Raw genomic sequence first — 16,978 nt, 5'->3', positions numbered from 1 at the left:
AGTTCTACAGGCCCGATCAAAGGTGTGCATATCACTCCAACAGTGTTGGACATGATACTCAAGACTACATCATCCTGAAGCACAAGATTCAAGATCTGATTGATCAAGAGGTAGTCTCTCTTTAAACAGCCACACCTAATGTCAACACCAACTTTTCGCCGAATCATGGAGGCGTCGATATCAACATGATTGAGACGGATGATGATTGTTGTGTGACTAAGGTGATAACTTCAGTTTTTCATGAAGTGTTAGAAAGGGTCGTGGCTTCATTAAGCGTTAATGAGAAAAAAGAGTTTTTAATCTTGACACCCGCAAAGGCTGTTGCCTTGATACCATTAGAGACTCTTGTCAGACAAAAAATTGTGATTGAAACTGCTCCTGCTCAAGGTATGACCCGATCTGGGAGGTTTTATACTCCTGAAGAGCTGGCCCTTGAAGGATAGAAGAAGAATCTGGGTAAAAGTCCGATAAGCGAAAGCGAAGCGGAGGAATTTTGGAGAAAGATGCAGCCAAAAGATTATACTGTTGTTAAACAATTTGAGAAGAATCCAGCCTAGATTTCCGTGTGGACCTTGCAGATGAGATCCCAATCGCACAGACAAGCCTTGATGAAGGCTCTTGATGATACTTATGTTCCCGTCGGCACAAACAATGATAATGTGGCCGCTATGATTAACCAAGTTATCCTAGGACATCGAATTAGTTTCTGCGACGATCACTTGCCTTTTGAAGGGAGGTCACTAAACAAGGCATTGCACATCACTGTCGTATGTCGCGATAAGGTCATAAATCGCATCTCTGTGGATGATGGATATGGTCTGAACATTTTCCAGTTGTCGACACTGAGGAAGCTGAGGTTTGACTTGGGGAAGCTGCAACAAAACCAAGTCAATGTAAGAGCCTTCGACGGAGTACAGAGAGATACATTGGGAGCGGTGAATTTACTCATCTAAATGGGTCCGACAGAGTTCAGTGCACATTTTCAAGTCTTGGACATCGACACCAGCTATAACCTTCTTCTAGGAAGGCCTTTCATCCACATGGATGGAGCTGTGTCCTCCACTCTTCATCAGATGATGAAACTCGTTTGGAAGGGTGAAGAGCTGGTTATTCATGGCGAAGAGAGTCACTCCGGCAGGCAGACGCCCATTATTGATGAAGTCTCGTGAGGTACTGATTTCTACACGGTGGAGCTGGTAAATTCCACCGGTGAGGATTTGGACCCGCAGAATCCCATGCCCGCCATGTACAAGATGATAGCCACTGTGATGCTGCATAATGATTTTAAACCTTGTTTTGGATTGGGAAGAATTTCCAAGGAATTATTGAGCCTATTTTGGTCCTCATCAAAGGATCTATATATGGTTTGGGATACATCCCCACAGATGATGATATGAAGACGAAGATTAAGAATGATCAAGCATTGGCTAAGCAAATCCCTCTTCTATATCGTCATTCCCAGTCTGAGAGTATGCCGAGCATGATGACTTTGGAGAAGGAATCTGCGGCCTTTTTGAAGAGATTGATGCTATTATTGAGGAAGAGGTCGAGCTAGAAGGATTCCACGATGCTGAGCCTGGGGAGATGCTGCAAACTTTGACCTCTACGCTGATTTTGATTCCCCGAAATCCTTGGTAGAAGGGCATCATTTATTGCATATTTAAATTGGTGGTGGTCCGGAAGAGGCCCGAGACCCTCCATTTTGCATTTTCTTAATTACTTGAATTTTAAAATTTCCCCGTTATGTTTGAAAAAGGAAACATGGTCCCTTGCATGGCCAAAGTTTGCGTTGTTTTTCCAATTTAATTGAAAGCCTCTTTAATTGAAAATTTATTTATTTACTTATTTTCCATGTTTTACTTTCCTAACTTTGTTTGTTTATGGTTTCAGTAATATAAGTTTTAAACCTTCCAATGTCATGTCCTGTCACGAGCTGAACGAACAAAATGAAGCAGGTGATGACGAGGTTGATGAATACGAAGAGGAAATTGAGGCATCGAAATATGTTGTTGAAGAGTTTCTATAGTTTGAAAATTAGCATAAGCCGAATTTAGAGGAAACTGAAGATGTAAATCTGGGAGACCAAGAATGTGTCAAAGTCAAAATCAGTGTTCATTTGAATAAATCTCAGAGAAAATATCTAACACATTCACTCACCGAGTACATTGATGTGTTCGTCTGGGAAGTCCGCGACATGCTGGGGCTCAGTATCAATGTTGTGTCTCACAAAATGCCGATTAATTCAGGGTTCCGTTCAGTGAAGCAAAAGGCTCGGAAGTTCAATCCTAAATTGAGTATAAAGATTAAAGAAGAGATCACCAAGAAGATCGAGTCTCGATGGGTGGAAGTAACACAAACCCAACTTGGATGGCCAATGTTGTTCCGGTAGCCAAAAAAGATGGGAAGATTAAAATTTGTGTCGACTACAGAGATCTCAACAAAGCTAGACCGAAAGATAATTTTCCGTTGCAAAATTTTCATATTTTTAATGATAACTGTGCTAAGCATAAAATTCAATCATTTGTGAATTGTTACGCAGGTTATCATCTGTTTTTGATGCAGGAGGAAGATGCAGAAAAGAAAATATTTATCACACCTTGGAGTGTATATCATTACAGGGTGATGGCATTTGGCCTCAAAAATGCTGGAGCTACCTATATGAGGGATATACTGACTATATTTCATGATATGACTCATAAGGAGATTGAGGTGTATGTCGATGACGTCATAATCAAGTCCCGCGAGAGTTCGGATCACTTGACGCACTTGAAGAAGTTTTTTGACCGTTTGTGGCGTTACAACTTGAAATTGAATCTCGCTAAATGTTCTTTTGGAGTGACAGCCGGCAAGATGTTGGGATTTATAGTCAGCAAAAGATGTATTGATCTCAATCCATCCAAGATTAAGGCGATTCAAGATTTACCTCCTCCAAGGACTAAGAAGGAGGTGATGAGTTTTTTAGGGAGGTTGAACTACATCAGTCGATTCATAGCTCAATGAACCGTGGTGTGTAAGCCTATCTTCAAGCTATTGAAAAAAGACGCCTCGACAAAGTGGACTGAAGAGTGTCAGACTGCTTTTGATGTTGTCAAGAACTATTTGTCCAATCTACCAGTATTGGTGCCTCTGCGAGAAGGGAGTCCATTGTTTCTATATTTGTCCGTCTCAGACAGTGCATTCGGATATGTACTTGGTCAACACGACGAGACAGGGAAAAAGGAAAGGGCTATTTATTACATAAGCAAGAAGTTTACTCCATACGAGTGTCGTTACACTCTTTTGGAGAGAACATGTTGTGTTTTGAATTGGCTTTCCCAGAAGTTGAGGCATTATTTGTCTTCTTATACTACATACCTCATTTTCAGAATGGACCCGCTGAAGTATAGTTTCTAGAAGGCTATCCCGATCAAAAAGTTAGCTAAGTGGCAGATGCTGTTGAGTGAATTTGACATTATGTATGTGACTCAGAAGGCGATAAAAGCACAGGCCTTGGCTGATCATCTTGCAGAAAATCCTATTGATAAAGAATATGAACCACTCAAGACGTATTTTCACGACAAAGAGATATCGTTTGTGGGTAAAGATATTTCTGAAATATATCCTAGTTGGAGACTATTCTTTGATGGAGCAGAAAATCACAAAGGTAAAGGCATCAGAGCGGTCTTAGTGTCAAAATCCGGTCAACACTATCCTATGGCAGCTAAACTTTGATTTGATTGCACGAACAATATGGCTGAATATGAAGCTTGTATTCTTGGACTGAAAAAGGCCATCGACGTGAATGTCCACGAGTTGATTGTTATTGGAGATTCAAAGTTGTTAATTCATTAGGTTTAAGGAGAGTGGGCCATGAAGAACTCGAAGATTATACCTTACATACAGTACGTACAGAAGTTGTGCAAAATATTTTGTAACATCGAGTTCAAACATACTACCAGAATAGAGAATGAGTTGGCAGATGCTCTTTCCACCATCGCTTCAATGATTAAACATCAAGATACTTATTATATTGATCCAATGGATATAGAGCTGAAAGAACATCCAGTTCATTGTTCCCATGTGGAAGCAGAACTAGACGGTTTGGCATGGTATTTCGATATAAAGAAGTATTTAGAAACCGGAAATTATCCTATAGACGCAACATCTAACAAGAAAAAGTTGATACGTCGTATGACTCTCACTTTCTTTCTAAGTGGAGAAATCATGTATAGAAGGACTCGGGATTTGGGTCTTCTAAGATGTGTCGATGCTATTGAAGCTGCAAAGCTTATTGAACATATACATGCCAAAGTTTGCGGCACGCATATGAATGGACTCACTTTGGTAAGGAAGATCCTGCGCGCCGGTTATGTTTGGATGACTATGGAGAATGATTGTTGCGAGTTTTTTCCAGAAGTGTCATAAATGTCAAGAGCATGGTGATTTAATCCGAGTGCCGCCTCACGAACTCAATTCTATGAGTTCACCTTGGCCATTTGTAGCTTGGGGTATGGATGTCATCGGTCCGGTAGATCCAGCTGCTTCTAATGGACGCAAATTAATTTTTGTTGCCATTGGCTATTTCACAAAGTGGGTGGAAGCAACTTCTTACAAGTCGGTAACCAAGAAGGTTGTAGCTGATTTTGTTCGCAACAATATGATATGAAAGTTTGGAGTACTAGAATCCATCATTACCGATAACGGTACAAACCTCAACAATCACTTGATGAGAGATATATGTGAGCAGTTTAAGATTACTCACCAAAACTCAACAACTTATCGTCCTCAAATGAATGGAGCTGTAGAGGCCGCCAACAAGAACATCAAGAAGATTCTGAGGAAAATGATTGACAATCACCGAGGTTGGCACGAGATGTTGCCATATGCTTCGTTGGGTTATCGAACGACCGTCAGAACATTGATTGGGACTACTCCAAATTTTCTAGTATACGGACTAGAAGCAGTCGTACCTACTGAAGTTGAAATACTGTCTTTGAGATCATCCAAGAAGCTGAGTTGAGTAATGTTGAGTGGGTCAGCAGGCGGATCGACCAATTGACAATGATTGACTATAAGATAATGGTTGCCGTTTTTCATGGTCAACTATATCGACAGAGAATGATTCGTGCTTTCAACTAGAGAGTAAAAGCTAGAACTTTTGAAATCGGTCAGCTAGTACTTAAGTGCATTTTTGCTCATCAGGATTAGTACAAGGGAAAGTTTGCACCAAATTGGCAAAGACCCTACATGGTCTGCAATGTATTTTCTGGAGGTGCTTTGGTCCTGTCAGAGATGGATGGCATCGCATGGCCAAAACCTATCAATTCAGATGCTGTCAAGATATACTACGTGTGAAGCCTCAGTTTATATTTCTTTTATCTTGTAATCGTTCTATTTGCTTGTATTTTCTTTGTTTAAAATTTTATCCCTCCTTATAATGAACTATGTCTGACCTGAATTCTCAAAAATGAGATATGTCCGCGGCCTATGTCGACCTCGATCACCCCCATTTATACCTTTTAACATTTCTTTGTAATTGAACTACGTTCGACCTTAATTCTCAAGAGTGAGATACGTAGGCGGCCTATGTCGGCCTCGGTTGGTTTCTTTGTAAATTTCTTATTATCGTTAACCTTGAGGGAAAACTACGTTTGACCTGATTCCCGCCTCAACGGGATACGTAGGCCCCACAAGGGTTCGGTCAAATCTCTCGTAAGATTTCTATTTCTCTTTACAATAGTTAATAGGACATAATTTCTGAGTGGGACTCAAAAAATCTCGCGAAGAAGATTTTTCCTCAACAAGCCAAGACTGAAATTATTTGCAGATTTGCAATCAGGACAAACTTTTTGTGAGGATCTCAAAAATTCTGTGATTTACTCACCAAAAGTTAAAGATAAGTCGAAACATGTAACTGGGACAGAATTTCGAGGATGACCTAAAAATTTCAACTTGGTTTTATCGGCAGTATACAGTGACTTTGGATACTCCCCATTGAATAATCAGATATACCTCCTAGCATCAAGCTCAAAGAAGTTCGCTAAGCCTGACGCGACATGACATGTGGCAGTGATTTTTTTTTTTCAAAATACTATTTCTCAAAAAATTATTTTTCTTAAATTTTCCCTTTGGTGTTTCATTTATTTTAGAATAAAATATTTTGTCTTTTCTATCAAGAGTTGGGAGATCAGAAGGTCAAGCGGAGATAGCAGGACAAGGAGCAGACAACTGAAGAAATTGACACAGATCAATCCGTTTTAAAATTAACAATTTTTCTGTGGACGCAGGTTTACAGCTTTGCTCTAAAATCAGCAAATTTCTTCGATTGACGAATATGGGAAGTCAAGGGGGTAGAAGGCTCTTCCCCAAAATCTACGATTTTTCTACGGATGCAATAATTATTTTATATTTCACATATCGAAGACTTGGGAATGTTACGTTATTTCGATTCTCAGCAACATGAAATCTAAGGAACGTCTAGCTAGATTCAAAGATGAATCAAGCAAAAATCTCAAGAGAGAGTTTACGATTTCCATAAAGGACATCATCTACGTCATATTATCAGATATGATATTATTACTACCCAGAGAGGACATTTATTTTATTGTCGATCAAGACACAACACTACCCATAAGGGGTCATTTTATTTTATTGTCGATCGGGATGATACACTACCTGAAGGTTCATTTTACCGCTATTGTCAATTGAGTCGATATGATTATCCGGAAGACACCTAGAAGATCACTATGTTACTGATTGAAGCATTATCTTTATTTGGTACAAGGATGGCATCAAGATTTAATATTCAAGTATCACAGGAAGATATTCATGCCCCGCATAAGTTATGTAACACGAGTCAATATTCATGCATCGCGATTTAATATTTATGCATCGCGGAAGTCATGCATTGCGAGTCAATATTCATGCATCGCGGAGGATCATGCATCGCGAATCAATATTCATTCATCACGGAAGATCTTGAATCACGAGTTAATATTCATGCATCGTGGAAGATCATTCGTCGTGAGAAGATATTCATGCCTCGCAGAAAGTTATGCATCACGAGAAGATATTCATGACTCGCAGAAAGTTAAGCACCGTGAGAACATATTCATGCCTCGTATAAAGTTATGCATCGCGAGAAGATATTCATGACTCGACAAAAATTATGCATCACGAGAAGATATTTATGCCTTACAGAAATTTATGCATCACGGGAAGATATTCATGTCCCACACAATATCATGCATCGCGAGTCAATATTCATACATCGCGGAAGATTATGCATCGCGAGTCAATATTCATGCATCGCGGAAGATCATGCATCGCGAATCAATATTCATGCATCACGGAAGATCATGCATCGCGAGTTAATACTCACGCATCGCGGGTTAATATTTGTACATCGCGAGATGATATTCATGTCTCGCGGGAAAATATTCATGCCCCACAAGAAATCACGCATCACGAGAAGATATTCATGCCTCGCAAGAAATCATACACTGCCAGAGAAGGAATCGCGCATCTCAAGAGAAATATTTACCCATTGGCATCAACTGCATCCTTTTATTTTGATAAAAGTAAACATCAAGAAGAGCATCAAAGATGACGTCAAGAGAAAATACCAACAATGCATCAACTTTTATTTATTTCAACATCAAACGAAGAGTACATGTAAGATTATATTGCAAACATAAGACATAAGATTTATTTGCTTTAGGTCAAGCCCATTCTAGTTGACGTCAAATGTCGAAGGAGAGAAATTAAGTGTCAAATCAGTAAAAGATACTATCTCTCATTTGAATCACATTTTTATACTGACGAGTTTATCTGAGTCTTTGTCGAGAGCATCCAAAAGGATGAATTCTCCAAAACATACCACAAGTGCGGACGACATAAAAAAGGATGCAATACAATGTGGAACTCTTTCTTACCAGCGAAATGGGACATAGTCCAAACAGGAGTGTCAAACTCTTAGGACGCGAGCAGAGGAGAGACTTTCCACCACAATTAAACCACACCCCTATAAGAAGTCATGTGAGTTCTTCTTTGGCTTTTTTAAGTTTCAATTTTGCATTCGGATTTTCGGTATCCGCCGGAAGCAAATTTCCAATCTGAGTGACAGTGCACCAAGATCTTTGGAAATTATGTCTGTGTAAGTTCTTAATTATGGGTGTGAAGCGCGCCACATTCATGGCTAAGAGGTTACAAGCCTCTTTTTCATACTCTATTTAATTTGTCACTTATACAGAACCGAGGTTGTCTAACATAATAGACTTCCTTTTCAACCGATCGAGTAGAACTGCAAACAACCTGACTCCTAAGGATTAAGGATATGTAGGCAGGCTCAATGTAAAAACTCGGCTGTATTCCAACATTCGCTCTTAAATGCCCATCCTGAGCATTTTTGATGCCTTCATAATCCATTGTCGAGATTTGAATTCTTTCAAAATCGTGCACTAAATCGAGTGTATCAAATTACAAGTGGCCTGAATTATCATGTAGCCTGAGATATGTAGAAAACCCATTTTCATGTCTCAGCCACATTTCCTAGAGTCCATACCAATTTTTTGTCAGAAAGATGAATTTGTGGTCGGTTAAAATTAGATTGGTCAATTTCTTTTTCCTTGAATTTCTTGCATCAATCAAAGTAAAATGAGGGACAGTTGTTGACACCTAATTTTGACCCTCCTAGATAGAAATTAAATAATGAGCTTCTTAATTCTAAACGATTTGAAATAATTAGATAAAGTTTATATGTTTCAATTTATTTTAAATCAATCTTATCGCTTTCAATAATTTTAGATAGTATATATGTTTACGTAAGTATATATACGACTAATATTTTATCTTTATTCAAAATTGCCTCAAAAAGACTTTACTTCGTTAAATATTCTACTAATTAGTTCGCTTATACAATTGTTTATATTTTAGATCGTTTATTTTGTTATCAAGCTAATTGTTGTATTTCGTTAAAATTAAAGAAACTTATTAATTAATTTATTCATCTTATTATCGACAAAATATGTTTAACCCACTTTTGTCGAGACCCCAAAATCGGGAAATTTGTATTCCCCCATCCCTATCCCGAATTAATTATCACTAATTTTCAGCAATCAAAACCTTTTTCTTTAAAATTGGATTCCGATTTGTAGAAGCCCAATTACCCTTTTCCCCAACCCACCATTACTCCAGTCCAACTTAGTGCAACAGCCCATTAGAAATAAACCCAAAACCAGCCCATTCCAAATCGAATTTATGATGTTCCCAGCCCAATTTAATTCTCAGAGAAAAGAAGAAGCATTTCAGTTGGCCCAACTCTTTTATTCCCTTGACCCAATTCTCCTTTAGACCCAACCTAGTTTGATTTCTTCCTAAAGAAAAACTCGGCAAAGGACCTCAACGTCAACTTGATAGAAGCAACGCACGTCAAAGTTCACGATGAAGCGATAGTGGTACACGATAGCGACCAAAACGTCCCCAACGCAGCGACCAAATGACACCTGCTCGATTCACCATGTTTGCGAGATCGTCACAACATCAAAATAGACGCAGGCCAGTACGCTGTGGTTCCTTGTCTTCTTCCTCAACGTCCGTTTCCATTCGTACTACAGCCGTAAAGTCTCAACTTCCCTTTGTCCGAGTCAAGCCTGCTCCAAAATTAACGTGCAGGTCCCGGAGTTTAAAGAATTGAAGTGGAAGAAGAGGAAGAGATTGGGCCTCAAGGCCCAAATTTATTTTCCAAAATTTTGTATTTTAGTTGTTTTGGGCCTAAGCCCTTGTTGTATCGCTTATTATTTTTGCTAGAATTTTAGGAAAGGTACAATGGTCCTAAGACATAAAAATAAAGTGGTTCAAAGGCCCAAACAGTCAAATGGGTCAAAAACCCAAAATACGTGGGTCCAAATTTCCGGTCAAGGTGGACAGAAAACATGGATTTTGACCCGACACTCTTTCCCTCTCTCTATACTCTTTCTAACTCTCTTATTTTTATCACTAATCTGCTTTATTTGTCGCTAGTTAAAAGTTAGAAAACTTCAGATCCCCGTAGAACGTCGTAAATGTTTTATCAATTTAAAATTGAATAAAAAATTGATTCTAAAAAGAGAAATAAACATGCAAACGAATATTTACTTAAATAATAAATACTTCGTAATGGAAAGTAACTCCAGTAAATTTTATCTTAAAAGTATATTTTTATAAGTTATAACATTTATCCAAACAAAGTTATTTGTCGGATAACCGTATTTAGCGGATATTTTAGGTGATTAACCCCTTCCTAAAATATAAGTATGAATACCCGAACCCTTTAAAGTTTTCGACTGATTTTTATGTTTAAGTGTTTCGAAAACATAGTTTTTTTATTAATTTTTCTAAATAATTAAGTGATGACTCTAAAAAAGTAGAAAAACTTTTACAAAACAATATTTTTCCGCAAATTAGATAAAACCGGTGACACCTGAATGAATGGAATGTCGAGAGACATAAGCCTCTTCCGAAATTTTCTCCCTTAAGTCATCTATATCCGGCACACAAAATCTACCTTGGTATCCAAGTACCCCACATTATCCGTGGTTTTAAGTCTAAATAACTTTGCTAAGAACCTATTCTTTCAACTCCTTCAATAGACGATCAACATGTTGCTTAGACTTCACCTCTACCACTAAAGACAACTCGGAGTTATGACAAACCATAAACCCTTTTAGGAGAATCTTCTAGTCGAACACCAAACGGGCCAATCTATGCACGTCTCTTGCTAACTCTTTCTTCTTATCAACTAAACGAGTCACACTAGCCATAGATGTTTATCTGAAAGCATCCGCAACCACATTGGCTTTCCCGGGGTGGTAAAAGACGCTCATATCATAGTCTTTTAAAAGTTATAGCCACTTTCTTTGATGTCTTTGAGTGAGCACATATTGGAGACTTTTGTGATCGCTGAACACACCTACATGAACCCCATAGAGTTAATGTCTCCATATGTTCAAACCAAACAGTATGACCGCTACTTCAAGGTCATAAGTTGGGTAGTGCTTATCATGTACCATGAGTTTCCTAGAGGCCTATGCTATCACTTTACCATGCTGCATAAGAATACAACCCAAACCTACTTGAGAAGCGTCACAATACACAACAAACCCTTCGGTACCCTCTGGTAAGGTCAATACTGGAGCGAAGGTAACCTTATATTTCTATTCTTAAAAACCTCTTTCACAAGCTTCCGTCCACTCAAACTTAACTTTCTTTTGTGTTAGGGTTGTCAAGGGAGAAGAAATACATGAGAATCCATCTACAAACCTCCTATAATACCGGGCTAAACTCAAAAATCTTTGAATGTTAGTAGTACTTAGGGGTCTAGGACAATTCCTAACAACTTCCATCTTCTTCGGATTTACCTTAACATGCTCACTTGAAAAAATATGACCAAGAAAAGCAATTGACCTTATCCGAAATTCACACTTATCGAATTTAGCAAAAAGCTGGTTATCTTTAAGTACTTGCAAAACTATCCTCAAGTGGTTAATATGGTCATTCTCACTCCTCGAGTATACCGAAATGTCATAAATTAAGACAATAACAAACAAAATCAAGATAACTTCTAAAGACTCTATTCGTAAGGTCCATGAAAGCCGCCGGGCCATTCGTTAACCTGTAGAACATGACTAAGAACACATAGTGACCATATTTATTCGGAAGGCCATTTTTGAAATATCAATCCCTCTTACTCTAAGGTGGTGATAACCCGACCTCTAATTAATCTTTCAAAAGTAACTCGCCCCTTGGAGTTGGTAAAACATATCATTGATCCTAGGGAGTGTACTTTCTTTACTGTGACTTTGTCCAATTGTCGGTAATCATTACACATACTAAATGAACCATCTTTCTTTTTCAAAAATATCATCGGCGCACCCCATGAAGATATGCTTGGTTGAATAAAACCCTTATCTAGCAAATCCTTTAGTTGAACTTTTAATTCCTTCAATTCGGACGAAACCATCCGGTAAGGAGGGATTGAGATGGATTTCATGTACGACAATAAATCAGTGCCAAAATTTATTTTCTATTTCGGAGGAATTCTAGGCAAGTATCCGGGAAAAATTTCTAGAAAATACTTCATTACGAGGACCGACTTTAAAGGAGGAGTCTCGGACTCATGATCGTTGACTCTTACAGTATGATAGATACATCCCTTAGAAATTAACTTACAAGCTTTTAGAATGAAATAATTTGACCTCTAGGGATTGAGTTTTCCACCTTCCATTCTAAAATGTGTTCATTAGGAAATTGAAACTTGATACCCGATATCTACAATAAATTGACACAAAACTAGCATGTGAAAAATCCATCCCCAATACTACATCAAAGTACAACATATCAAGTTCTACCAAATTAACCAATGTGACTCTATTGGTCAATGAAATGGGACAACCCCTATAAACTCTTCTAGCACCTACAGAATTACCCACCAGTGTAAAAACAAAAAAGGGTTCATCTAAGACATCGGGGATCACATCAAATTTCATAGCCACTCAAGGAGTTACAAAATACAAAGTGGCACCGAGATCCAACAATGCATAAACATTAAGTGAAAATACTTGCAACATACCGGTAACAACATTCGAAGAGCTCTCTTGATCACCTCGGGGTTGAAGTGCACAAAAGAGATTCTTCTTAGGAGCATCCGAGTTAGGATCAGTTGTTTGTGCTTGAGCATTCTCTCTTCCTTAAACCTTCAAGATAGGACAATCTCTCCTCATGTGTCCACTCATACCAGAACCATAGCAATTTCCCGTGCCAAATAGGCATTTGCCTTCATGCTTTCTACCACACTTTGCACAAATAGACTTATCAACATAAGAACCAACATGTCCTTGTGGCTTAGGGTTAGACACTCCACCTTTGTTGGCCCTTGGAGTTTTAGAAGGACCTTTGTTGGAATAACTCTTTTTGAACTTTGGCTTATCTTGAAAAATCTAGCCTTAGAAGAATTTCTATTATCGGCCCTTGACCTCTTCAACTCCCTACCAACTTGCTTAAGATTTTGCTCCTCAATTTGTATAACATGAACCATTAGATGAGAGATGTACATGCTTGGAATTAGCATGACCAACCTACATTCATTCACCACAAGATCGAATATCACCATAACAAATTTGTTCATTTTCGCCCTAGAGTCCGCCACCATAGTAGAAACATATTTGGATAGTTGACTGAACTTGAGACTATACTCCCTCACGCTCATACCCCCTTGACGAAGATTTATAAATTCTTGAATTTCACTCTCTCTCAATTACAAGGGGAATAACCTATCAAGGAAAGCCTCCTTAAATAATTCCCAACCTTTCGGACCCTATCTAATAGGTCTCTCTTATTTCCATTGTTCATCCCAAACTTGAGCTACATTTTTGAGTTGATAGGCGGCTAGTTCTGCCTTCTATTGAGAGGACATACCCATAACATCTATCACCTTAAACACTTCATCAATGAACCCTTGCGGGTCCTCCTACACTTGGAGCCAAAAAAGTAGGGTAATTCACTGTTGTGAAATCCTACTTCGCGAAGCGATTGTTCTAGCATTGGGGTTCACTTGCACCCTAGTGTCCCTAGCCATTTCAGTCGCCAAGACTTGAGTCAAACTATGAATGGTCGTCCTTATCTCAACATTTGACATAGGTACTTGAGGGTTTTGAGGAGCTTGAGGAGGAACCACCTCATTCCACCTCATTCATATTCTCGTACTCGGCCCTCCTAGCATTAGTCTTTTTTATATTCATTGCCTAAGCACATGAAAGGATTAGAAGAACGTACTAGATAGAGTCCAGACTCTTAGGCATGACTAATGAATGTAAAAAGAGTGAAATTTCCTAAACATCTCATAGCCTCTCATTCATAATTGTGTCACTTTACACCAATGAACAAGACTCTACAAGACGGACGCCAAATACTCATCCAGTGCCGTAGTCGCGACTTTGTAGACTGATGAGGCAATTTGTACCTGAGTCCTTCTTCTCTAACCCTTTGAATTTCGTGCCTGATTTGTCCTATATTTATCTATAACTCCTCTCTAGTAAGTTCCCTCTTGATACTCTTAACCCTTCCCATAGATGTGATTCTTCCTTTCATGAGACGATAGAGTACTATTTTTGAATTTGGGCATGAGATGTGTTTTTTAGTGAGAAACTTAACAATCGGAAAATTTTGGTCGGACATTTTGTAATAGTGTCTTGTGTATATTTTCAGAAATTTATAAAAAAGAATGCGCTAACAATGCCATCATTCAAAACAACATATCACATAAACAATTAAAAAAAAAACATATATCGCATGACAACCATGTATGTGGCTCTTTGTGCCAAGGGTAGGCCTAGCGATCTGAAAGATGTATTGCGTCATTTAAAACATATTGTTGCATCCCTCAAAATAAGCTTCACAAATAATCATAGAATTCGTTACACAGATTTAACCAAAATGGGGGGGGGGGTACATTTTCGGAAGGCTAATGCATTGCAAATGCAAATAGAAAACAATCCCACACAGGGGAATTAAAAAGTTGACGCTCCTGCTCCTCCTCTTCCCTTTTCTACCTCTTCGCGGATGATGTTGGTCCTTCTTAAATAGGTACTTGATGGTTTTGAGGATCTTGATGGGGAACCGCCTCATTCACATTCTCGTACTCGGCCCTCCTAGCATTAGTATTTCTTATATTCATTGTCTATAAGCACAAGAAAGGATTAGAAGAATGGACTAGATATTGTCAAGACTCTTAGGTACGACAAATGAATGACAAAAGGGTGAAAGTTCATAGACATCTCATACCCTCTCATTCAAAAGTGTGGCACTTTACACCAATGAACAAGACTCTATAAGACGTGGTATTCTGAGATATCAATCCTACAATCTTTCCAAACCTTACGCTTGGATACCATGTTTTCACGACCCGAGAGCACCCCTAGTCGGACACGGCGTACTTGACCTCACGGAGGTCTTATACAAGAACATAACATTCATCATCGCATATATTCTTAGAAAAATATTGAATAATTAAAAGCTTTTAAAATTTATAAATCAACTTCTTCTATATATCAAAATAGGCACTAAATTTGTCTTAGAGTACCATCTTGACAAACGAATACAAAAGTTGGGACTTAGCCCTTACATCAATAGAAAGTCTTAGAATAGGATAGAACAATATAGAATCATATGTGCTTTGTCCTCGGATTTAAGGACTCACCAACTTGGGTAAGCAAATCCAAGATTCTTTAGAAATGACATTGAATCACTTTAATGGCCCAAAGCTACATGTGGGGCGGGGGGGGATAATATGGGTTAGTACAACACACGTACTAAGTATGGTGTCATGCACATAAAACATTTGAAATACACATAAAAGGAAATTTTAGTTGAAAACATGCTCTTTATCAAGTAAGACCCATTACACATACAACATAAGGCACATAAGCCGAATCAACATGATAGTAACCCAAAATATAAGTAATCTAAGCAACACAAGTGCAATGCCAAGGATAGGATTCCATAACCCTATCAAAAGCTCTGTGTCAACTATAAGCCACCTACAACATTCAGATGTCATAATATCATTATTATCATAAGCATACCATAAGATGAAGACAACCATGCTCATAATATTTATATATAGGTTACAATGCATAATCCAAATTCAACATAATCAATGAAGAACCCTACTACAACCACCTCTTAGAATCCTACATATGCAATGTTCAAGAGAAGTCCCATACCCTCCCTTCCACTATGTATAACCCCTTAAGAAAGCCCTTGTGGTAGTTCATATCCTTATATTCATTATTTAATAAATTTACTGTTTCATTTTGGGAAAGATTGCAATAACCGACATAGACCAAGTGATCTACATGGAATACGATGTTCTACTCACACACCGAAAAGACTTCCATATCATGAGACAACATATATCTTTGGGTAACCATACATACTAAGAAGATGGAACCATGTGGGGAGCCAGACTTGCTAAACATAAAAGCTTCCATCTCACTTTCACGTCCTCCCGGTGCTACACATTTATTCTCTTTAGTAGTCATCTTTAGTCATTACATAAGTTCACATTACTCTTTACTAGACACTTATGTCAACATCTTATCATAATATCTCATAGGGGTTTCATAAGTGAGAATGCTCCTTTCACTTTAAAAACACTAGTAAGTGAGTAAACCTTTCACTTTAACATTACATTATAATCATAAGAACTATCTTTCAATCATATAACCATCTTACTATAGCATGCAAACATAATTTATACCTAATTAAAGCGAGTAGGGTTTAGGATGAGGAAACCTTGTCTTCAACACCACAACAACACAATAGATATAACATCATTACAATCTACGTGATTCACCTTTTATACATAAACTCCATAGAAAACCAACCTTCATACCTTTTTGCCCTTCAAGGGACTTGATACTTCAATCAACCCAAAAATTCATAATGAACGCATAATAGAAGGTAACTCATGGAGTAATAACATAACTAACATCAACATAAACAATTAGTTTATCCATCATCTTCAACCTATCCACAATATCAAATCCAATAATTAGGAAATTAGGAAAGAACATGGGTCTAAGGGAATTTCAAGTGAATAACAACAAATACTCATCATTATACACATAATCAACCCTAATTATCCAAAATTAATCATAATAAATCCATAAAATTTGTTTAGGAAGGAAACCCATGTGTAAGAGTAAAACCCTAACATTTGTGGAACTTTTTAACGCTTAACTTGAGAGGAACTCTTGGAAAAAGGATTCCCAAGAGAGAAAAGCAAACATACCTAGTTAATCTTCAAGAATTATGGAAGAAAATTCAGTTCTTGAAGCCATAGTGAAAGCTTTTAGTCCTCTTCAATAGAGTCTTGTGTGGAGAGAGTTGGTGTTTTGATTTAATGTATTTAGTTAGAATAACTTGGGGTAATAGGATTGGGGTCTTATAGTTAGGTTTATTC

At 38.0% G+C, this 16,978-nt stretch overlaps 2 protein-coding genes across 2 annotated transcripts; both read left to right on the top strand.

Moving 5' to 3' along the window:
- The first annotated feature begins 578 nt into the window (after positions 1–578).
- Positions 579–3,711, top strand: LOC107022149. The gene is made up of 6 exons (XM_015222842.1): positions 579–935; positions 1,310–1,545; positions 1,891–2,005; positions 2,132–2,347; positions 2,563–2,946; positions 3,469–3,711. The coding sequence occupies exons 1-6, from the start codon at positions 579–581 to the stop codon at positions 3,709–3,711; spliced, it is 1,551 nt and encodes a 516-aa protein (XP_015078328.1).
- Positions 3,712–3,849: 138 nt separating this feature from the next.
- LOC107022148 lies at positions 3,850–5,334 on the top strand. Its single transcript, XM_015222841.1, has 2 exons — positions 3,850–4,323; positions 5,188–5,334. The coding sequence occupies exons 1-2, from the start codon at positions 3,850–3,852 to the stop codon at positions 5,332–5,334; spliced, it is 621 nt and encodes a 206-aa protein (XP_015078327.1).
- Positions 5,335–16,978: the final 11,644 nt, after the last annotated feature.

Source organism: Solanum pennellii, chromosome 6, assembly GCF_001406875.1.
Source record: "Solanum pennellii chromosome 6, SPENNV200".
Lineage (NCBI taxonomy): Eukaryota > Viridiplantae > Streptophyta > Magnoliopsida > Solanales > Solanaceae > Solanum > Solanum pennellii.
Note: the sequence above shows the minus strand (reverse complement) of the source record. Positions and strands in the feature narration are given on the sequence as shown.

Coding starts and splice junctions, on each gene's coding strand:
- LOC107022148 (XM_015222841.1), top strand. CDS start 3,850: ATGAAGAACTCGAAGATTATACCTTACATACAGTACGTACAGAAGTTG. Junction 4,324..5,187: donor ATATGAATGGACTCACTTTG/GTAAGGAAGATC, acceptor CATCAGGATTAG/TACAAGGGAAAGTTTGCACC.
- LOC107022149 (XM_015222842.1), top strand. CDS start 579: ATGAGATCCCAATCGCACAGACAAGCCTTGATGAAGGCTCTTGATGAT. Junction 1,546..1,890: donor ATGCTATTATTGAGGAAGAG/GTCGAGCTAGAA, acceptor TTATGGTTTCAG/TAATATAAGTTTTAAACCTT. Junction 2,947..3,468: donor CTCCAAGGACTAAGAAGGAG/GTGATGAGTTTT, acceptor TATGTGACTCAG/AAGGCGATAAAAGCACAGGC.